A 24,456-nucleotide genomic window follows, 5' to 3' on the forward strand; every position below is an offset into this window, starting at 1 on the left:
ACTGTGTATTTGATTCAACCACCATTACTGTAAGTTCAGTTGGAGGATGGTGTCCCTAATATAAATAGTCAAACATGTGATAGCAATCAATTACAATATGCCATGTGCAATAAAAAATTTGACATACTAGACGTATGGTAGTTTGGCTTGAATTATGTCTTACCACAACAGGTTGTCCTAACAAAGCGTTAGGATAGGAGTGTCGTTGTTATGGACCTCCTGATCGATTAGAAGGAATATAAGGTTTCTTCTTGGCTGTGAATGGAGACTTCTTATTGGTAGCAAATGCAAAAGAAATGTTAGACACCATTGTTGATCGTTGAGTCTCTAGTAAAGATTCCTGACTGAGTAGTTTAGCACTGAAATCTTCGAAGGTAAATTCATTATCTTTGGAAACAAAATTGAAAGAAGTAATGAATGAATTATTTTCCTGATTAAGTCCTCCAAGGATGAAGGAAATTAAATCTTGATCATCAATTATTTTTCCTACAGCTGCTAATTGATCTATAATGAATTTGGCATCCTCCAAGTATGTAGAACAGTTCTTGGATCCTTGTGTGATAGTTTGCAGCTGTTTTCTCATATGTGCAATGCGAGATCTAGATTAATTAAAGAACTTGATCTTGAGTGCATTTCAGACTTGTTTGGATGTATTCTGGCCATAAAATGAGGCAACAAGATTTGAACTTATCGAAGACATAATAAGTCCAAGTAATGTCTGGTCTTTCTTATACCAGACAGTAAATGCAACATTGATCGAACCATCTACATTTGTCTTCTCAAGGACAGGTTCAGATCCTTTTACGAACCCTAAAAGATCATTGCTCTTAAGGAAAGGCAGAAACTGAGATTGCCATCCTAAATAATTTGTTCCATCGAGCTTAAAAAAAGTAGGAGCTACTGTTGGATTGAGATGTAAAAGGTTACTGGTATTGCTAGAAAAAGACATCTTTTACGGAAGCTTAAATCAAAGTAGTGTGAGCTAAAGTGCTCTGATACTAAGAAAGGAATGAAAACAAACAATTATAAGGGAAAATGTGATTTGTATATATTTTCTTAATGAGTAAACAATAGTACAATAGAAGCGAGTGCGCGCGCACACAGATATATATATATATATATATATATATATATATATATATATATATATATATATAGTCCAAGTGATGCCTGTCTTTCTTATACCAAACAGTATATGCAACATTGGTAGTACCATCTTCTTGTCCTCTCAGGGACAAGTTCAGATCCTTCCACGAACCCTAAAAGATCATTGCTTTTAAGGAAGGGCAGAAACTAAGATTGTCATCCTAAAAAATTTGTTCCATCGAGCTTAAAAGAAGTAAGAGCTATTGTTGGATTGAGATGTAAAAGGTTACTGGTATTGCTAGAAAAAGACATCTTTTACGAAAGCTTAAATCAAAGTAGCGTGAGCTAAAGTGCTTTGATACTAAGAAAGGAATGAAAACAAACAATTATAAAGAAAAAAGTGATTTGTATATATTTTCTTAATGAGTAAATAACAGTATAATAGAAGCGCGCATATATATATAGAAAAAGATATCTTTTGCAAAAGCTTAAATCAAAGTAGCGTGAGCTAAAGTGCTCTTATACTAAAAAAGGAATGAAAACAAACATTTATAAAGGAAAACGTGATCTGTATATATTTTCTTAAATAATAATACAATAGAAGCGCGCGCATATATATATATATATATATATACATATATGTATATATATATATATATGCGCGCGCTTCTATTGTATTATTATTTAAGAAAATATATACAGATCACGTTTTCCTTTATAAATGTTTGTTTTCATTCCTTTTTTAGTATATATATATTCTCAATTAATTATTTATGAAATATTATTACAAATATTATTTTTATTTTTATTTTGAAATCATAATTAGTGCAGGTTCATCAACTTCGTCATTGTAGCAGAATATCCATCATAAACAAGAGTTAGCTGGAGCTTCGATTATAAGAAAGTGAGAAGGAACTAGCTGGAGGTGTAACTGGCTCCCGGACAAAGAGCCCTCAAAACACCATTTTTGAGTTCTCCCGCTCTCGGACTTAGGATTTGTTTGGCAGTGTGATTGCAGTTGCTTTTCAAATAGCTTTTCGTGCCAAAATACATGCCAATGATTTTTTTTATTTTTTAAAAATCATTTTTGACATCAGCACATGAAAATGATTTGAAAACACTAAAAACATATTAATTTGAAGTTAATAAAAAAATAAAAAAAATTTAAATTTTATCAAAAACGCTTTTAAAACGCAGAAACAAACAACAGCCCTTAAAAGAATGAATAACTGGCTCAAAGCGTCATGGATCTTTTTTTTTTAAAAGAAAAAACAAGGAAAAGGAAAACACTTGCCGTAGGCCCGGAAGGGTTGCCATTTTATTTTTGAGATCTCTACCTCGAAGTCAAGGATTCAAAATCACCATCCGTGACGCCCTAGCTTGTATAGTGACAAATAGAGTTTTTTTTTAATGGTCATGTTGAGGTTTTTTAATCCGTTGACTGTCAAAGCGAACCAACTGATTTCCATTTCATGTTATTGTTGACATCTTATTCGAAGATTTCATTTAAATTAAAAATGGAATAAAACTCACGATACAATAAAAAACAGTACAGCCACCGAGAAATAGACAGGTACCAATCCTAGCTAGATCATCGTATTAAGCTTATTCAAAGGTTTAGGAATTAGGATTGGAAGAGGATTATTCACCCTTGTTTAGTCATAAAACAACGAGGCCTCTCAATAATTATAAAAGACAAAAAGGAATTAAAAATGAAAGGACTAAATCACCAGGGAATTCTAGTCTTGTTTGAGAAAGGAGACAAACTTATGCAGTAATTCAACAGCCTTCTCAGAATTGAGATCAAGCAAATAGAAGCAGTGATCTTCATCTTCATTCTCAACAATTTCAACGCTTCCCTTCCATCCACTCTTCTTCAACTTCTCGTAATAGTTCCTTCCTACAGCAATTAAGCTGTCTTTCTCGGCCACAAAGATCAACACCCTCTCACAGCCAAGCCTAGCAAGATCTTCGAATCCCGGATTCAGCCTGGGATCATCCAACCCACTATTACTTGGGCACATGTATAGCCACATCTTGTCATCCTCGGTACCACCAAAAAATGGATGCACCATGATCATTCCAACTACCTTCACTCCGGGTAACCCAATTGACCCGACCCGGAATGCTAGAGTATGTGATATGTTAGCCCCACCACTGTCTCCCCCCAAAAAAACTTTACCAAAATCAGCATGATTGTTCAGCCACGGCTCAGCTCCACTCCCATCAGCATGTGAAGCCACCCACTGGAGCGCTTCCCACGAGTCCTCATAGCATGCTGGTATCGGTCTGGTAGGGAAGAGACCATACTCAACAGAGACAACAATAACGTTAGCGTCAGCTGCTACTTTGTTGCATAAAACGTGGTAGGGAATAGCAGAGGGTGAAAACATTACAAAGCCACCACCATGCACGAAAAGTAAGAGAGGGAGTTTTTGGTCAGGGGATTTGAGTTTCGGCAAGAAAATACGGACAGACACTTGGGGTTCAGTTAAGATCATCACATCTTTGGACTGAACCCCAGTAATCAGGTCAGTGGATGGTGGGACTTTGGGGCATTCCGGCCAGACTAACTCGACACGGCTGTCTTTGTACACCTTGAAGAACCGAAACTCAAGGACAACTTCATTATCAGCCGGTGGCGCCATTGCTGAAAGAAAGAAGCCTGACTTATTGAAGAAAATGATTAGGAAGCAAGGTGGAGAAGTATGGACTTGTAGCTAGTTCTTTCAAGATATAAATTCAATGTTCTCCTTTCATCGAGGTTTAATATAGAATAATACCGTGCCTATCAATACTTTAAAGGAGCTCATATGTCAATGTTTATGTACCTAATAATTAATGATTAAGCAGTTGGCGATTCAGTGGATTTGCAATTAATTTAATGTTAATTTGCGGATCGTAGGGTTGGAAATGGATCGGGAGCCGTCGATAGTGAACACATATTTAAATACGTTCAATGAGTACTGGAGATATTGATAAATAAGAACACATACTAATGATTTTCAAATATAGATATTCGTTAATTAAAAAAAATATTTTGTGTGCTGTCGTATTAGAACTTGTTTTTTTTAAAAAAAAAAATTGAAATAGTGACTATAATATTTTATTTTTTCTAACAAATATGAGGACCGGACAATTTTAAAATTAAATTATATAGATTAAAATAAAAATCTGTGACAAATTAATTTTTATAAAGAACTAGTTTAAGTGGCGGTTCTACATAAGAAAATGTTTATGAAAAAATATAATATTTACACATAAACTATCTTTACTTAATCATCACAATAAGTAAAAGTCAAATTATTATTTTCATAACAAAATAAAAAATAGAAAATGTAATATCTTTGACATGGAAAATATTTTTTTTCTTCAAGAAATTATTTAAACATAATTGTAACGAGTAAAATATTTTTTTCTTCATATGTACTCATCTTCTGACTTAAAAAAAAGGTTCAAAAGCATTTAGGCCGAGTAGGCAAAGCTCATGTAAATGGTTTTTTCTGTCAAAGGACAACCAACCCATTATTTGCTATAATAAATTTTGATCTTTTCAAAAACTCATTTTTTAATATTTTCATTTAAAAACACTAGAAAAACATTCTTAAAACATCAATAACCTCATTTTTATGTCTAAAAACACAATTTAATTCGTCTAAAAATATAAAAGCAAACCAAATCAAATTAAACTTTCCAAAATTTGATTCATATTTTTTTTGGCACAATTAAATATCCAAATAATCTTCATTGAATTTCACTTATATCTATATAAACCCATTGATATCAAAGTTAATCTTTTTTCATTGAAATGTGATCAATAAAAAATTTTCTTTCTCCCATCCCTTTTCAATGATTCTCTCTCTCTCTCTTCTCCAACATTCAAGACTTAAAACTTGAAAGAAATGAAGTTTGTTAGAATTAAGTTACTTTATTGTGATATGTTGTTGGTTGGACAAAAAAAATTGAATGTAAGAAAATTAATATCCTTTATACAATGAATTTTTTGGTATTGTCATGAAACTTAATCTAGGAGGTCAAATTCAAAAACTTTAAACTTGACTCTTTGTCTAACCTAGTTTTTTAATTAAATAGCTTGGGAGTTACTTCAACATAATTCATTCAACTTGACGAGTCTAAAGGATAAAAAATCCAAATGACAAAAAAATAAAATTGGTTTGTTTTTTAAAAAGAAATTCAAGGTAAGATATTTTCTTAAATATTAAGATTATGACATATTAGATTGACCTAAATAACCTTACGTTAACCTATCAAGCCCGTTACCCGAGTCATGGACTTCACTTGGTTAACAATATTTTTTTATTTAATTATATGATAAAAAAATATGAAGAACAATTAAAAATTAACTAAAAATTAAATAATAAAATTGAAAAAATAAACAATAAAAAGTTGAAAAAAAAGTTCAAACCAAGCATATGGGTTTAGGAAAAAAAAATTATTGGTTTGAGTGTAGGTTCATGAAACACCCAACTCAGATATAAGTGTTTGTTTAGTAATATTGGGCATACATGTCTTTTGAGATCTTTTTGAGAACAGTTAGAAAAATTTATCATGTTTACTTAATGACTAGAACTTGCCTATAAGTGAATGCTTCTAAACATTCATGTTGCATTAAAGGCAAGCCTCACCATAAACATCTTATTTTTCAAGGATCTTGAGTTGAAACCATGACTTTCATATAATACACATGTTTTCAAGAATTTGACTAGAACTTGTCTATAGGTGAATGCTTTTAAATATTCATGTTGCATAAGAGGCAAACATGAATCATACTTCTGTATAATATGTCTATATATATATATATATATATATATATATATATATATATATATATAAAGAAAGAACAATAGACAATGTAAACTTATTTTTTCGTTCATGTTTGGAATTGAAATTGAACATGCTCTTTTTTAAAACTTAATTTCTTTTGCTTTAAGTTAATTTTTTTAATGTTTTTGAATCATTTTAATACGCTGATATTAAAAATAAATTTTAAAAAATAAAAAATATTTTAATATATTTTTTAATAAAAAATACTTTAAAAAGCAACATCCACTCCATTCTTAGACTCTCCTTCTCCACCTTGCCCCTCCACCCTGCTTCAAGCTTCTTTCTCTTTGAGCAATGGCGTTACCAGGCGATAACGAAGTTGAAAGGGCTGAAAGTTGTGATAGCACCAGGAGGGTGAAAACTGAAAACAGAGTCACAAATTTTTGGGTCATCTAAGATCACATGGAACAATGAGATGAACACACAACTGATACTTGTGTAATGGTTTTTCCATATACTTTATTGCTTTACCAGTCAAGAAATGTTTTATTAAATCCTCTCATTAATGTAACATATTATTCTATTTTGATGACTGAATAACTCACATCACTGAGAGACTACAAGGTTTTGCCGTCCCTCATTTGTTGTTTGAATCACAATTATCAAAACTTGTCGGGCCTGGCCAGCTATCTAGGACGTGATTGACATGTTGCCTTGTACTAGAGAGTATACATATCTTGAATGAACCACAAGTAGACAACACACACACTTTTTTCTCCTCCTTGCTCCTCAACCCTTCTTCAATAAGTCAAGCTTCTCTCTCTTAGCAATGGCGTTATCAGGTCCAGTTTCCCAGTCTTCAACGTATTCAAAGACGGTCGGGTCGAATTATTGTGGTCGGATTTATTCCCGAAAATGCCACCGTCCCATGATCTGATTACAGGAGTCAAGTCCAAGGATGTTATCATCTCAACTGAACCTCAAGTCTCTACACGTATCTTCTTGCTAGAACTCAAAACCCCTGACGAAAATTCCCTCTCTTACTTTATATTCATGGGGGTGGCTTTGTAATGTTTTCTGCCTTCGATGCTCCCTACCACATTTTGTGCAACAAAATAGCTGCTGAGGCTAACGTCATTGTGGTCTATGTGGAATATGGTCTCTGCGGGGATTCTGCTCTCCTGGATGGTAGTGTTCATGATCATTGCTTAAAAAAAATTAAATATATTAATATAATATTTAACATGGGTCGGTAAATCATCTAGAATCTCTTCCCGACCCGACCTCTACCTTCATGCTACGAGGACTCGTGGAAGGCGCTCCAGTGGGTGGCTTCGCATGCTGATGGGAGTGGCTCTGAGCTGTGGCAGAGTGACCATACTGATTTTGGTGAACTTTTTGTGGGGGGAGATAGTGCTGGAGGTATATTTCACATACTCTTACATTCCGGGTCGGGTCAATTGGGTTACCAGGAGTGCACTGTGTTGGAATTATTATGACACGTCAATTTTTTGGTGGCACCGAAGATGATGAAATGTGGTTGTAAATGTGTACAAATAATGGTGGATTGGATGATCCAAGGATGAATCCCGGTTTGGAGGATCTTTGTGAGAGGGTGCTGATCTTCGTAGCTGAGAAAGACTATTTAAATGTTGTGGGAAAGAACTATTACGAGAAATTGAAGAATAGCGGGTGGAAAGGAAACGTTGAAATTGTCGAGAACGAAAACGAAGGCCATTGCTTCTTTTCGCGTGATTTCAACAGTGAGAAGAGTTTGGAGTTCATGCACAAGCTGTTGGAAGGAACATAACTGTGGTACAAGATAAAAACAGTAAAATAAAAAATTCAAGAACAAGAAGAAAAGAATAAAATTGAGAGAAATATATATTTTTATTAAATATTTATTTCTAAACTCTCTTAGTTATTCTTTTTTTTTTGTACTTCTAAATAATATTGAATTACAAGTTTTTTTATAAGCATAAAATTCTAGACAATCAATAAATTAAATTAATACAAAAAAATCCTATTTTGAACATGTATAGTATTTTACAAACTAAACCAGTCAACCTATTCAACTTATTTCAATCAGTCGACCAATACCTCTATTTTTTAGAATTGAAATCTAATTTATTTTCAATATCTCTTTTTAAACTTGATTTCTTCATAACTCCCAACAAATCTCTCATCTTAATAAATACATCATATTTGAATGACTTTATGAATATATCTGCAACTTGATCTTATATCTTCACATACTTAACTTCAACTTTTTTATTTGCAATGCAATCTCATAGGTAATGAAATCTTGTGTCAATATGCTTACTTCTATCATGAAATAATGGATTGTTAATGCAATGACTGATGAGTTGTCCATATAAATTTCAGTAGGTTTCTCTTGTGTCATTCACAATTCCTTCAATAATTTCCTTAACCATATGGAATGACAAACATATAATATGGTAGCTACATATTTAGGTTCACATGTTGACAAAGTAACTATGGATTGCTTATTTGAACTTCATGTGAATGATGTCTTTTATATAGAAAATAAAACATGTATTGCTATTTTTATCATCCATATCCTCAGTTCAATCACTATCATTATAACTTACAAGTTCAAAGCAATTAGAATAATCATAGAATAAGCCAAAATCAATAGTACATATGATATAATATCATTATAACTAAGAATTCGCTTCAATATTTTGAAATGTGTCATAGGGTATCTCCATAAACCTACTCACAAGGCCTACTTCAAAAATAATATTTAGACGAGTGCATGTCAAATATCTCAAACTGCCAACTAAGCTCTTGAATATTGTAAAATTTATTTTCTCTCATTCATCATTCTTTGACATCTTTACCTTACACTCAACCAAAGTATCTACTCTTGCACAATCCTCCATCTTAAACTTATTGAGAACATCCCCTGTAAACTTCTCTTGATTTATAAAGATTATATTTTCTCATTACTTGATCTCAATCCCTAAGTAATAGGACAAGAGACCAATATATCTCATCTTAAACTTCTTGATCATTGCTTGCTTGAAGTCTTAAAACATCTTTGGATTATTTTCTATAAAATCAAGTTATCTACATACAAACATACAATAAGAGTATCACCATTCTTTTTTATTTTTACATTGATAGCATATTCATAGGGCATTTAACAAATCTATTCTTTAAAAAATAGAAATCAATGTGACTATACCAAGCCTTTGAGGTTTACTTCAATCCATACAAGACTTTGTTTAACTTTAATACCTTGTCTTCATGTCCTTTCATTTCATATCCCATAAGTTGCTTAATATAGACCCTCTCTTAAAAAAAAACCATCAAGAAAGACTGATTTGATATCCATTTGATATATTCTCCACCTATGTTGGGCAATGGTGGCAATAATTAATCTAATAGCCTCCAAACTAAGAACGTGAGCAAATACTTCATCATAATCAATCTCATGCTTTTAACTATAACCTTTTGCCACTAATCTTGCCTTGTATCTCTCCACCTCTTCTTTGGTATTCTTCTTTTCTTTGTAGATCCACTTGACACCTATTGGCTTCTTTCTATTTAGTCTACGAATTAATCTTCATGTGTCATTCTTCTCAATTGATGCAATCTCCTCATCTATAACAATTCTTCATTTTACATCCTTTATTACTTCTTTATAAACACTATAAGATCACATGTAATAAGATGACAATATAGTGTTACATTATCATCATCAATTAGATTAGTTACTTCCTATAAGTCATCAAGGCTTCTCATTTTTCTTGGTGAAGTTCCACTACTTGAGTTTCACTAGAAGAAGAGGAAGAAGAAGAAAGAGAAGTTGAGTTCATTAGTGTTTATGGAGATGTAACTATAGGTTCTTGATGATCTTCATATCTTTCATCATCTTCATTGAAAATCGGTAGGAAGTCATAATTCTCACCATCATACCTTCCAATCTCATGTTCCTTCTTCATTGAACTCAACATCTCTATTAATCATCATTTTTTCTTTATTAGGGTTGTAAAGCTTGTTTCTTTTGAACTTTTGATCATAGCCCACAAAGATCATCTTTTTGCTCCTGTTATCTAGCTTGGTCCTTACTTGATCATTTACATGCACATAGTTAACACTCCCAAAAAATTTCAAGTGAGAGACACTTGTTTTTCTTCCACTTCATGCTTCTTGTAGAGTTATGCCATTTAAGCTTTTGGTAGGACATCTTTAGGCGTCTTCTTGATTTTGAGCATACTTCTTACCATGTTGAGAATGCTTTTATTCTTTCTCTCTACCATACCATTTTGTTTTGGGGATCTAGGCATTGTTAGGAGTCTCTTTATACTATGATCTTCACAAAACTCATTAAAATCATTAGAACAAAATTCATCCTCTACCCGTCTTAAGTCATTTTATAGAATAACCACTTTTTTTTTCAATTAATACCTTAAACTTTTTAAGAAAAATTAAACATATTAAAATTTTTTTCAAGAAGTATACCCGAGTTTTTCTACTATAATCATCAATAAAAAATAAAAAATATAGATTCTTACTAAATGAACATGGTTTGATAGGACCACAAACTTCGATATGTATTTCTATAGGAGTTAACTTGCTCTTAATGTAAACTCCTTTAGAAAGCTCTTGTGAAATTGCTTACCCACTAAACATCATTCACACAACTAATTTAGAAGTATAATGGATGATAAACCCTTTAATATCTCTTTTTGTGTCATCATCTTCAAATTATGAAAGTTTACATGATCAAGTTTTATATGTCAGAGCCAAGTTTCGTCCTCACGTATGTATTTAGGCACATCCATCTCTATGTTTAGCAAAAACATTTTATTCTTTGTTATAACTACCTTTGCAATCATAGCTTTTTTAGTTTTAAGTAATGTTAAAGTACGATATGTCATCTTAATATCATACCCCTTCTCTAGCAATCGTTCTAAGCTCAATATGTTGCTTTTCACCATTGATATATAATAGACATCACCAATAAATTGATGACTTTCATCTTTTAATTTAATCAAAATCATATCTTTTCCTTTGATGACAACCTTTGAATGACCCATAAAGGTGACATTACCTTTAATTGCTTCATCAAGCTCCATGAACCTATCTTTGTCTCCATACATATGCTTGTTGGCTCTATTGTCTTGATACCATATGTTTTCTTCATTTTACATTCACTTATTATGCACTAGAAGTAGGGTGTCTTCCTTTTCCTTTTCTATCATTAGATTTGTATTCTTCCCAACCCTTTTGGTTGAACTCCAATAATCCCTAGCATAATGACCTACCTTTTAACAATTATAGCATTTAACTTTTGATTTGTCAAATCTGGATTTTAGATTACCACTGATAGTGTAACTAGTTGACCAGTTTGCTTCATACAGTCGACCGATTGACCTGTTGAGGCTATCATGACCTCCTCTTTCAAATTTGTCTCTTCCTCCTCTTTATTTGCTTTGTCCATGTCCTCTACCCCTTTATGAATATCCAGAACCATCTTGCTTAAAAAAAGGTGTTTGTGTACCATATTCTCTTGAATCTTATTGACTTTTTTCTCATGATCTTGTAATTTTCCTATGAGACCTTGGATTGAAAGAACATCCATGTTTTGCAGCGAGCGTAGGATCTTCTTTACCACACATGTCTCATTCCTCTTCTCCCAATATGTCCTCATTTGATTGTATATAGCCAATACTCTTACAAAGTATTCTGAAATATTTTTTTATTCAAGCTTTTTTATTGTGTAATTTTTCAAAGTCACCATATAGCTTTTATAGATGTACCTTTCTCACATTCCTAGCTCCTTAGTTTGATTCATGCAAGACATTTTATGCTTGCTTGGCAGTGGTTGCATTGGTCATTATCTCAAAAGTGGCATCATCTAGATATTGATGGATGATTGTGAGTGCTTGTTGATCCTTTCTTTGAGCCTTTTGCACAGCCTCCCTTTGGTATGAAGTCAACGTTGCTCCATCTATAAGCTTCTTAAAGCCCTTTTCAATCATCTCTCATACATCCTAGGAACCTAGCCAAGCTTTTACTTGAATATACCAAGTTTCATAGTTATCTTTTGTCAACCTAGGACGTTGAAGTGAGAAGTTTGGATTGACCATGTCAAATAATCAAATCTAAGCTCTGATACCACTTGTTGGAAGGAAGATAGGTGTGGTATAAGATGAAAAACAGTAATGCAAAGTCAAAAACTCAAAAACAAGAAAAAGATTGAAAGAAAGATATACTTTTATTAAATGTTTATCTCTAAACTCTTTTAGTTATTCTCTCAATAAAAATGCTGAATTACAAGTCTTTTTATATGCATAAAGTCCTAGACAATCAAGGAATTAAATTAACACAAAGAAATATTAATCTGAATAGAAATAGTATTTTGCCGACTGAACCGGACGGCCAATTCTCTTTCAACAAAAAAATTGTTTTTTTTTAAAAACAAGCTTCGTGTTGAGGTGGTGCGCGTTCACCATGATGTGGCAATCCGAGGCTACAAGGGTTGAGTGCACTTTGTTCCTAAACTCTAGTGGAAATCTTAATTTACGCACTTTGTTCCAAAACGCTAGTGAAAATTTTAATTTACTGTTCTCTAATACCTCTATAATTTGTATTACTATATCGATGTGTTTTTATTACATAATGATATGAAAGTAAAATCAGCAAAACCAATGCCATACTTTTTTAAAAAATATTTTTATTTTAAAAAACAGTAAATTATATAATGATGAATTGTTTTACTTTTAGTTAGTGAATGTGTTGCTTTTGTTTTGAAAGTAAAATAATTTACATTTAAAGTATAAGTATTTTATTTGTAAAGTAAAACATAACTTAACAGAACATAATTTTTAAAACAAAAGGCAATTGTAATTTAAAAGCACATCAATATTAAATAGGTGTTTGCTTTAAAATGCGTCAAAGTACCATTACTCGTTACTCTTCTTTTCTTTTCTTTTCTTTTCCTTTCCTTTGAATTCGTTATCTTTTCTTCATTACATGTTAGGTAGCCCATAGGATTTGCAAATGAAATTTGAAGGTAACTATTCTTATTAGGGATAATTATTTTTCGGTTCGTTTTGGTTTTTATAAAAAAAATAATTAAATCAGTTTTTTTTCAAAAAAAAACTGATACCGGTTCAAACCAACTGGGTTTGGTTTGATTATTTTGAAAAAAAACCAGTTCAAACCAGTTTTGGCTCTGCCTGGCGCTATTGTTTTCGGTTTGGCTTTGTTTTTTTTCAGTTTGACTCGATTTTTTTCCTGTTAGTTTTCGGTTTGGCTCGATTTTTTCGGTTTCAGGCTTATAAAACCGAACCGAACCGGTCAATTTTTTTTAAAATTCTAATTCGTTTAATTGGATTTTTTCACGGTTTGGTTTTTTTAGTTATTTTTTTCTGGTTTTCTTGGTTTAATTGGTTTTTCGGTTTTTTTGCTCACTCCTAATTCTTATATGCTATCTCATGATTTCTTTGCCATTTCTTTTCCAAGTAAAAAAATAATTTTTCAAATAATATCGACTTGTCTGCATTACTTTTATTAGTTTTTACACCTCTTTTTTTTTCTTTTCTTTTTTTCAATTTACTAACCCTAAAAAAAAAAGGTTAATGATTGAAAAGTAAGTTGTGTGATGTTATAAAATGCGTGTATCATGTTAAAATTACAAGGAAACACCCTAAAAAAGGAATATACATACACTTCATTCTTGTCCCTGGCTAACACTCTTTTCTTTTTTTAGAAACGTTGTTATAAAAAAAAATTAATTTTTTCTTTGTTTAAAATTATTTTTTACATATTTTTAAATTATTTTAATACACTAATATTAAAAATAAATTTTAAAAATTAAAAAATATATATTATTTTAATATATTTTTAATTATAAATTCATACAAAGAGAGAAGCACCTATCCCAAGAGAAGATTTTTGGAATCTGAAGAGAATAAGCATTACATAGAGATAGAGCAAATGGGTAGAAAATTAACTTCTTTTCTTTTCAATTTCAAGAAAGAACAACAAAACAAGAAAAGAGAAGGAATTATTATACAGAGATCGAGCATGGCTTTGAGAAGGGAAGGCTTCTTGTTCTTGCTCGGCTGTTGAAGAGGGAAGCGATGGCCATTGTTTCAGTCTTGACTTTTTTTTTCTTTTTTCAATATAAATTAAATTTTTAACTTTTTAATATGTTTTATACTTTTTTAGGTTGAAAACAAATATTCAACCTGCGTGTAATCATACACATCCTAAATTGAGTTAAAAAATAAAAATAAAAAATAAAAAAGATTCATCTCAAAAGTTGGTGTTTAGATGTTTGTTTTTTTATCACTCAACAATCATGGTCTTGTTCCGCCCTCTCCACCGTTCACTACCGGACAAAAGTAGGTTAGGCGGTTGATTATCTTTATCAACATTATTTTATATTGTCTTAATGATTATCTCAGTTTCAATATTTGCAATATGATCCTAATAATTTAATTAGATTACCGGAAACATGTGAATCGAATTTGTTCAGTATGATCCTAATTTGTTTAAAATGGCTAAACATTTAAGTTTGTTTAGAAAAACTGGTTGATTAGAAACACATTTTTTTACAGTAGAAAATAAAAGTATCAGTCCTCTACTACATGCATGGCGGCGGCTTTTGCTTTGAGTCTGCCTTCTCACCGCTTTTTCACAGCCAGTGGCACTGGTTGCTGAATCCAATGTCATTACTGTATCACTTGAATACGGGCATGGCCAGAGAGGCCCTAACCTGGAAGTTATATAGATTCTTGGGTAGGGCTTTAATGGCTAAAGCATCACATGTCAAAGGAAATGGGTCTGCGCCGTGGTTGAATAACCACACGGATTTTAGTCAATTTTTCATGGGTGGAGATAGTGGTGAAGCTAATATGTCCAATTTCTCGGCAGTCAAATTGGGTCATATGGGTTTCCCGGTGTGAGGTTTGTTGGAATGATTATGGTCCATCCATTTTTCGATGGCATGGCGAATGATGAAATGCGGGTGTTCATGTACCCTACAAATTGTGGGAAGCAAGATTCTAGGTGATAAACTTATTTTTAACTGGTTTAAAAAACTCTTATTATCCTTTTTTTCGGACATTTTTAAAGGAATGAGCATGCCTCAAGTGGGGGCTTGGCAGTGTCCCAAGTCACGGGCATGCTGGGTCTGGTGCTATCCAGACCTAGACACAATTGGGTTTGGCAGTGCACCAAGCCTTAGGAATGCTTGGTTTGACGCTAGCCAGACTCAGCCTTGATTAGGATTCGCAGTATGTCAAGCCCCTGGCACGCCCATGTAAATACGCACCCTCCCTTGAAACGCTCAAGGGAATGACCTTCCGTCCTTGGCACGTTCAAAAAAATGAGGTAACGTGGGTCTGACAAATATGTCAGAGAGCTAGTGAGGGGGATTAGACTCACCGAGTTAGGATTTTTTTTTATTACAGAGCAAAGGAGGTGAGATGGAAGAAGAAAATAAAGGGAAAGGATGCAGAGGAGTTAGGGAAGAAGGGAAAAGTTGAATTTTTTTCTCATCAGGAAAAAGGCGAAGAGACTATTGTTGAAAGAAAATAAAAGACTAGTTTAATCAGACTAAAATTGAAAGAAATTGAAGTTCAAGGATGAGTTGGAACAATTAGCCAAGTTAGAAAATCAATTAATGACTTAATTGAAGAAAAAAACTGAAAGTCAATTTGTCTTAAAAATAAAGAATTGAATGATCAAAGATCAAAATGAAAAGTGAAGAATTTAGAGGACATGTTATAATTATGTTAGAGGTATAATTGAATGAAATTAAGAAAAAAAGGTGAAATTGATCGAATTAAGAAACATTCAAAAACCAAGAACTAAAATGCAAAAGGTGCTGAAATGCAGGGGCTTATATAAAGTTTGGCCTGATTGAATTGGAAAGACCCTAATTAAAACTCAAAACGACATCATTTCACATTAAATGAAACAATACGGAGTAAATATGGAAAAACAGACTAATGAATATAGGAAGGAAACGACTCCATTTTGCTAATGGCTTTTGCAGATTTCCAGGGAAATAAAAAGGCAGAAACGACTACTTCTTAGACCATTCAAGGGCTTTATCCTGGTCCAAATCAAATCTCTCGGTGGCACAGAAATAAAAGAACCGTGTCTTCTAATATGTCAACTAATAATCTTGACATAAGAAATCAAGATTTAACTCTCAAGATCCACTATAGATTTTAAGCCAAACATGCCTCATCAGTCAGCCTTTTTTCAAGACTAGCAGCACAATCTCTCCATTTTAATGCAAAATTCAAATCTCAAACTTCGATCCTCTCTCCAGAAATCAAGCAACGAGATATTGATGGTCAACACTAAATTTCAAGAATCAATCCTTATAAAAATGATAATTATTTCCTTTCCAAAAAAAAAACCGTTACTCACCAATAAAAAGATAGCAACAAGTTCAAGCAAAAGGGTACAAAAAGAAAGCATAGAAGGGGGCAAGAGAAAAGAAGCAAAAAGAAAAAAAAATGCAAAGAAGGGGAGATTAGAAAAATAATAATAATACATGATATTTTTTTTATAGCCAAGTCCTTTCTAAAAACCATTTTTTGCATATTCTAGCATTGTAAAAAAAAAAAAGCATTCTTTCTAGCTTATTTATTTAAAAAAAAAAAGGGTCAAAAATACTTTTTGACGTTTTAGCAGCACTATGATAAAAAAAAAAATTGTCTTAGCATAAAAATCCAAATTTTTTATATTGTGTTGGCTTTTGAATAAAAATGTTCTTTTAAAAAAATATTTATGCATGTATATTTGTATTTAATGCCAAATTTATTAAATTCACCAGTCAAAATCAAAGGACACATTAAACTAACATACCTGAATTTTAAAAGTTTAATTCTCATCATCGATATGGTTCAAGGCCTAATTATCACCTAATTATCACTATCAATACAGACCCCATACCTTTTTTTTTAGCATCTTGATTATAATCTCTTTTTTCAGAGATAAATGTACTTTTTTTACATGTCTCATTTTGCATGAGACCGATGAAAAAATCTTGTAATAAACAAATCTTCTTTTAAGGGGACCAATGATAATTAAAAAAAAAAACAATAAGAATCATTTTAGAAGGAACAAACATTAAGATTTAGCTTTTAAGAATAACTAAAATAACGAGTTTTTAATTTTTAAAGATCAATATCAAATTTTTCATAAAATAAACAGAAATAAAAATTAAAAATGAACTAAAAATAATTAGGATAATTAATGGTAATAAAAAAGATAAATTTAGAATAAAACTCTTAATAAATATAATTTTTCGTAAGAAAGGATGCTGTAAGGGTATCACCACACTTTTTTTTAGCATAAATAACTCCTTGCGTGAATCTCTAAAACTAGTGTTTATCTTAAGAACCCTTAGTTTCTTCTCATTACTAGGTGATAATTTTTATTTTTTTACTATATATATTTTGGGCCCATCATTACGTCTACCAAGATGCAACAACTATTATTATTATTTTTTTAGTTTTCATCTTCTTCTTTTTTTAGTTTTCTTATTTAAAGATAATATTTTATTCTTAGTGAATAATGTTTTCATAACCGATTTAATGTCTAATAAGTGTATGTTTGGAATTATAGTATATGATATTTTTTAATTGAAAATACATTAATATAATATTTTTTTTAATTTTTAATATTAATCACATCAAACACCATGAAAAACTCCATAGAAAAGGGTTTTTTTATTATATTTTTAAATGAAATATAATTTAAAAAACAAGTTAGTAATAAAAAAACAATCACATACCTCTTGGCAAACCAAATTAATGACAAAATGCATATGTCAGCACGTCTGATTTGGTGGAATTGCTGCAGCGGAATTATCTAGTGCTTTGAAACAATAGTTCGATTGTTGTAGATTTGTTGAAGACCGTTGTACTTACCACCTGCCCCTGCCTGCTCCTCACCACACACGCACACAAGAACCTGCAAATATATATAGGACTATACAGAAAACTCACATACTTAGCCTCCTACTTGCCCGTTTCAAAGCTCCACAGCAAGCACGAAGAGAAGAATAATGGCTTCTGCTATAATCGAAGGCGCTACACAACCTGTAGAAGCCAGCAAATCAGGTCCAGCGGCAGCGGCAGATAGTGAAGAGGAAGGAGAAGAAGAGCTCTTTGAAATAGATATTGACATTGTTAATTGCATTCCTCCACCCCATTATCACTGGGAAACTTACTTTACTGCAACGGGTTGTGCACTTCTTGCTAATTGTTTGCTGCCAATTGCTGATCTTTCCACCGCAGTTCCAATACAATCGAGTATCGAGTATCAACATCGTGAGATTCTTAGTCTGTTTTATTTACTTTAATGTACTAGGTAGATTTATTATTTAATATTTATATAGAGCTAGTGTCTGACAAATGCTATTAATTATCTTTAGTATGTAACTAGATTGGTAGCTTATGCGATTTTGTGTCCGAATTAAAAAACTTTATCTTGAAAAAAAATATTCAGGAGATGGATATGTTTTTTTATATATAAGATAAATTAGATAATTAAGTTAAATATTGATTAATTTGATAATATAATATAAAAAAAGATAACAACAATAACAAATAAATTTTCAAAAATATTACCCCAAGCAAAATTAAATTAACATGCGAAACTCGGGACCTGACACGTGAAATCGGGATGACTTTATAGAAAAACAATATCAACATAAATCAATTATAAAAAAAGTACATGGAAAAAAGAGATTTAAGCTATTGCGACTCAATGTTTCAAAATAAAATATTGAGGAATAAAATCTAAAAACTAAACTCCAGTAAAAAAAATATTAAAAACAAAGCAATATAAGAATAAGAACCAAGTTTGACATAAAATAAAATGAACTAAAATATTGAGGGATGCAATTGAAAAGTTAATTTAATTAAGAGAATCATTCTAAAAAGTGAAATTAAAATAATGGGAATAAAAAAGGTGAAAAAACTAACAAAGAATTAAATTGAAAAAAAATTTTAATTTTATAGATGATCAAAAATATAATAAATAGTAATAAAAAAATAAAGATTAAATTTAAAAAAAATCAAAGGACTGTTATGAAAATATATATTGGGGTTGACTTTGAAACAAGAAAGAGAGAGAGAAAAAATACGGCTATTAACGCAAAACCCGACATATTTTTGTCACACACGCTAGCTAGGATTAAAGGTAACGTCGCGAGCAGGGCTGAGCATTTCCGGTTCGGTCCGGTTTTAAACCAAAATAAACAACCAAACCGAATTTATTTTTTTTTTAATTTTTTGAACCGAACCGAACCGAAAACCGGTTCAAACCGATTAATTTCGGTTCGGTTCGGTTTTTTTCCCTTCCAAACCGGTTCAAACCCAATGGTCCTCTCTGCTTCTCCTACAACCTTGACCGCAACAACGTTCAACTGCACATAGCGTTGATTGTTCGAGGGAAAGTTCATCCATTTCATTGTAATTAATCAAATGGCAGGAGGGTTGTAGAAATCCACGGATATGAAAAACAAAAGAAAAGGAATGGATCTACTATTCCAATTTCATTTGTGGCACAGACTCCACAAGAAAATTAAAACCCAAAGGAATCAAATCCATAAGGGAGGGGAGGAAAATCAAAGGCAGAGGGTAAAGTGAGAAAGATGCAGAGAAGGGAGAGGGTGGGGGGGCGGGAGGGTACAATGAGATGCGGGGGGGTGAAGTGAGAGGGAGAGAAGGGGGGCGGCTAGGGTTAGGAAATGTTTGTATTTATAGTTGGTTTTTTTTAAAATGTTGGTTGATTGAACCGGTTCGGTTCGGTTCGGTTCAATCAGTTTCAGACTTTAGAAACCGAAACCGAACCGAACCGGAATTTTTTTGTGATTTTTTAATCGGTTAATTCGGTTTTTTTTTCGGTTCAGTTTTTTCAGTTATTTTTTTTCTGGTTTTCTCGGTTTAATCGGTTTATCGGTTTTTTTGCTCACTCCTAGTCGCGAGGATGAAGTTCGGTTGTCGAATGGCGTCGTACGCGTCCTTTAAAAACTATAGAAGATTCCATGTGTGTCTACATCAATTCCACGTGTAGCTATCTTTTTCGAATAAAATAATATTTATTTATGCAAAAGTACTTAACAACCTATATTCAACTCAGACACGATAATTACAAAAAAAAAATAAAAAATAAAAAGATAAAAACATCTCTCAACCCAAGACAAAAATAATCCGGATTCAAAGACAATAATATCATTTTATGGGCAATTAAAATGAAAATATCAAAAGAACTCCAACCCGTCAGTGTTTTAATTTTTACCTCTTGTTCCTGCCACCGATTTAAAAAGAAGGAAGCTTTTGCACGCGAGATGAGAGTTTTTTTTTTATTATTACAAAAACAAAGAAAATAAAAACTGAAGATTTTAAAATTATGATAATAATAATTTTTATCTTTGTGTTATCCAGATTTGATCATTTAATTCATGACCTTGTCATGGGTTGACTCCAAATCAAGTTTTAAAACTACAACGATAACCATTTTTATTTTATGTTGACCCTCCTAACATGTGGCCCAAATCTTACCTCGAGTTGACCTCCGAGTTGGGTTTGAAAACTATAATAATCTCTACTTTTATCCTTACATTGACACTAGTCAACGTTCAACCCCACTCGTGACTCGAGTTTTGTCCTAGATTGACCCCAAATTGATTTTTAAAACTATGATAATAATTATTTTTATTTTTATGTTGACTCGGGTCAACTCAACCCATGACTTGGGTCTTGACTAGTGACCTAGGATGTGTCTCAGATTAACACTCAAGTTGGGTTTTAAAACTATAATAATAACTATTTTTTATCTTTACATATCTTAGTTGAATAGTTTTGGAATTAAGAGTTTTTTATAAGGATATTTTAGAAATAATAAATATTATTTCTAAAGACATATTCTTTTTATACATTTTATTTTAAAAATATAAAAAATAATTTCAAAAATAAATTTATTTTTATTTTTATTTTTTTAACCAAATACATCTCTGTCCTTTTTGTTTCATAAAAATTACCAAAGAATACCTTATTGCAACCTCGTGTCCTTCCTAACCGCTTCATTTCATTCACTTTTGTGTTGCCTTCAATTCTTTGTTACTGTCTTTTGTCAACATCAACCGTATGGGACATCTCCAATTTTTTAGCCTTGCATTTAAGGGCTTTGTGGTAATTTCCTCATGGTCTGTTTGTGATTATTGATTGGTGTTTGTGATTATTGATTGGTCTTGAGGGCATATTTTGTTTTATGCAATTAAAAGAATAAAAAAGTTGTTGGCGCTTGCAAATCACTAATCAACGCATCAGTTGCTTTATCAATTTTGGGCGGCACTTACGGATGAATCTTGTTGTTGTTCTGGCACTTTCGTCACATCATTGGATCGTCTCGGCGCCCTCTTCCTCCCTGTAAGACACGTGTAAGATGGTTTGGCGTGGTTTGGCTGAAAATGGCTTTTCTTTTTTTTCCTTATCTTTCTTCCTAGATTTGCGTGCAAGCCATGTTGAAAAGCAAACCAGCCCTTCAATTGTTTTTTTTTCTTTCGATTCAATCCCTCTTCTCTTATTTGCAATTTTTTTATTTACATTGGTTGTTTCTAATTGGATTTTATTTTTTATTTCATCCCTGATCATTTGATTTTTGAAATTTGTTTTCAAATTTGGTTCTCATTCTTTGAATTGCTATTTGTTTTGTTCTAAATTGTTTTCTTGATTAATTTGTTTTTTTATAATTTCACCCCATATATTTTTTTCATTTAATTTGTGTCAAACTTGGTCATGTTTCTTTTAGCTGCTATTTGTAAATCATTTTCTTAATGGATTGGGTTTTTACAATTTCATCCCTAAATATTTAATTTTTATGTTAGATTTAGTCCTAATTTTTTTAATTTCTTTTTTTTCATGGTTTTTTTATTGATTGTTTTTTCTCAATTTAATCCCTCTATGTCAAATTTAGTCCTGATCATTTCCTCAAAAATTTTGGGATAATTTTTATTTTTTTCAAATTTTATCTTTATTTGGGTTTTTCCTGTCAGATTTTAAGCTCTTTTTTTGTTGCTCCTTTTCTTTTACAAGTTTTTTTATTAGTAGTTTTTTCAACGACTCCATCATTCAAAATTAAATTGGATAATATTTAAACTTTTTAATTGAACTCGGGTTCATGATCTAAGAAGTTGCAGGTTTTTTAGATTAGATGAGGTTTAGAAAATTCGCCTAGGATTGCTTGTTTTTCCCTTTTTTTTAAAGTTGATGTTGTTTTTTAAAGATTGACTCCTTTTGTTCTAGTTTTCTTCAATTAGGATAGCATCAGATTGTTTATAATCCAGATAGGCTCAAATATAGTTCTTTCTATTTTTCTCATTATTTTTTGGTTAATTTATTTATTTTTATTTTTATTGTGTTTTGTTTTTTTATATTATTTCAATTATCACTTTAACCTATGATTTTGGACTTGAATTTTTTTTATGCCTGTCATTTTTTATATATAAAAAAATATTGTTTCACCAGCTACGAAATTAACACGGGAAACATATTTAGTTAAAAGCTAATTTTCATAATGAAGGTGCTAAACATGAAACCAAATTTTTGGTTTTCTTTAACCAAACGAAAATGAATGCAATAATTATTTCCTTTTCAGTTTATATTTTTTAATAATATTTGGTATTGTAGTATTGGTTATTTTTTACAATATTTTTTATTTATAAATAAATTAAAATAAATTTTTTATTTTTAATATCAATATTTAAAAACAATTTAAAAATATATAAAAAATTATTTTTAAAAAATCTTTCTTTTATAAATAAGAAAGGGCAATGACAAACACTCCCACATTATATGTGATTCCTGGCGTCGTACTAGCAGTCCTTAGATGACTAAGCTGAATATGGTTTGGACACGCTCACTTTAGAAATCCAACCCATCTAGAAAACTTTGCTAACGTGGGAGGTTTGGAATTGCAGTAAGGATGAAGGTTGAAAATATTTTTTATTTAAAAAATTATTTTTATTATTATTACATCAAAATAATTTAAAAATATAAAAAAATTATTTTAAAATAAAAAATTCAAAGATTTTTTAAAATATAACTTACACCAATTTCCTAAAAAATCCCTGTTGACATGCTAGCCCATGAAGTAATCAATATTCTTGCTTGTGTCTGTGTCTTTCACTACTGTCTATAAAAGACCCTCGATCCTTTTTTCGTGCCCTAACTTCCTCCTTTCTTGTACAACAGAAACGAAAGGGAAAAAAAAAAAAAAGCCACCATGTTTTCATTCGACATGGATGCAGCCGAGCCTGATGCTGCCCTAGATCTGTCTCCCTTTATTGTCTTATATAAAGATGGAAGCATAGAGAGGCTCGCTGGCAACGAAATCGTCCCTCCTTCCTTGGATCCCAAATCCAGTGTCCTGTCTAAAGATGCTGTCTATTCAAAAGAAGCAAAACTATCATCTAGACTTTACCTCCCACCAGGCGTGGATCCTGACAAGAAGCTCCCCCTCTTGATTTACTTTCATGGGGGAGGCTTCTGCGTAGAGAGTGCCTTCTCGCCTGCTTACCATAATTACCTTAATATCTTGGTCGCGGAGACTAAAGTCATTGCTGTCTCGGTTGATTACAGGAGAGTCCCAGAACATCCAATCCCTGTTCCATATGATGATTCATGGACTGCCCTGAAGTGGGTTGCATCTCATGTTAATGGAGATGGCCCTGAAAAGTGGCTAAATGGCCATGCTGATTTCGGAAAGGTGTATTTGGCTGGAGACAGCGCCGGGTGGTAACATAGCACACCACATGGCCATGAGATATGGTCAAGAGAGATTATTTGGTGTAAATGCTGTAGGTGTTGTCTTAATACATCCTTATTTCTGGGGCAAAGAACCAATTGGAAATGAAGTTAATGAATTAGAAAGAGTGTCGAGAGGGATTGCTGCTACATGGCACCTTGCATGTCCGACGACAAGTGGGTGTGATGACCCTTTAATCAATCCCACCACAGATCCAAAATTGGCTAGTTTGGGGTGCTCCAAGGTTCTTGTTGCTGTCGCCGAGAAAGATTTGCTAAGGGACAGAGGCATGTTATATTGCGAGACTTTGAAGAATAGTGGATGGGTTGGAGCAGTTGAAACCATGGAGGCTGAAGGAGAGGGTCACGTCTTTCATTTGTTCAATCCAACCTGCGGCAATGCTGTGGCTATGCTTAAAAAGACTGCTGCTTTCATATCTGGGCATAACTGAATATGTTTATCCTCTCTTGTCTCCTTTCTTTGCTGTATTTATGTAGCTAATTGTAGTTATAAATCCAAGAGTATTTTCGAATACGTACTTCTTTCCTTTCTTTTTTTTTTCCTTAGCCACCTTTAGGCTGGAACTTGCATAAAAAGCTAGGATGCAACCCATTATAATTGTAGCTAGGATGCAACCCAGAGTCACCAAGGAAGCCCTTGATACTATAGTTCAGGTAGTATAAATTAAATCTAAGTTATACAACAAGAATAATCTAGCTTACACAGTAACCCTTGACCACCTATCTGATGCCGCCCAGAAACATCCAT

At 32.1% G+C, this 24,456-nt stretch overlaps 2 protein-coding genes and 1 pseudogene across 2 annotated transcripts; 2 read left to right on the forward strand and 1 right to left on the reverse strand.

Annotated features, from left to right (window-relative positions):
* Nucleotides 1-2,575: 2,575 nt before the first annotated feature.
* LOC133698459 (probable carboxylesterase 12) lies at nt 2,576-3,868 on the reverse strand. Its single transcript, XM_062121380.1, has one exon. The coding sequence runs from the start codon at nt 3,732-3,734 to the stop codon at nt 2,826-2,828; it is 909 nt and encodes a 302-aa protein (XP_061977364.1). The 5' UTR covers nt 3,735-3,868; the 3' UTR covers nt 2,576-2,825.
* Nucleotides 3,869-6,225: 2,357 nt separating this feature from the next.
* LOC133699450 (probable carboxylesterase 7) lies at nt 6,226-7,681 on the forward strand (annotated as a pseudogene).
* A 15,451-nt stretch (nt 7,682-23,132) lies between these two features.
* LOC133698234 (probable carboxylesterase 12) lies at nt 23,133-24,222 on the forward strand. Its single transcript, XM_062121096.1, is given in 2 exon segments — nt 23,133-23,673; nt 23,675-24,222. Coding segments are annotated over 2 exon segments (972 nt in total). The 5' UTR covers nt 23,133-23,166; the 3' UTR covers nt 24,140-24,222.
* Nucleotides 24,223-24,456: the final 234 nt, after the last annotated feature.

This window comes from Populus nigra, chromosome 7 (assembly GCF_951802175.1).
Source record: "Populus nigra chromosome 7, ddPopNigr1.1, whole genome shotgun sequence".
NCBI classification, from domain to species: Eukaryota; Viridiplantae; Streptophyta; class Magnoliopsida; order Malpighiales; family Salicaceae; genus Populus; species Populus nigra.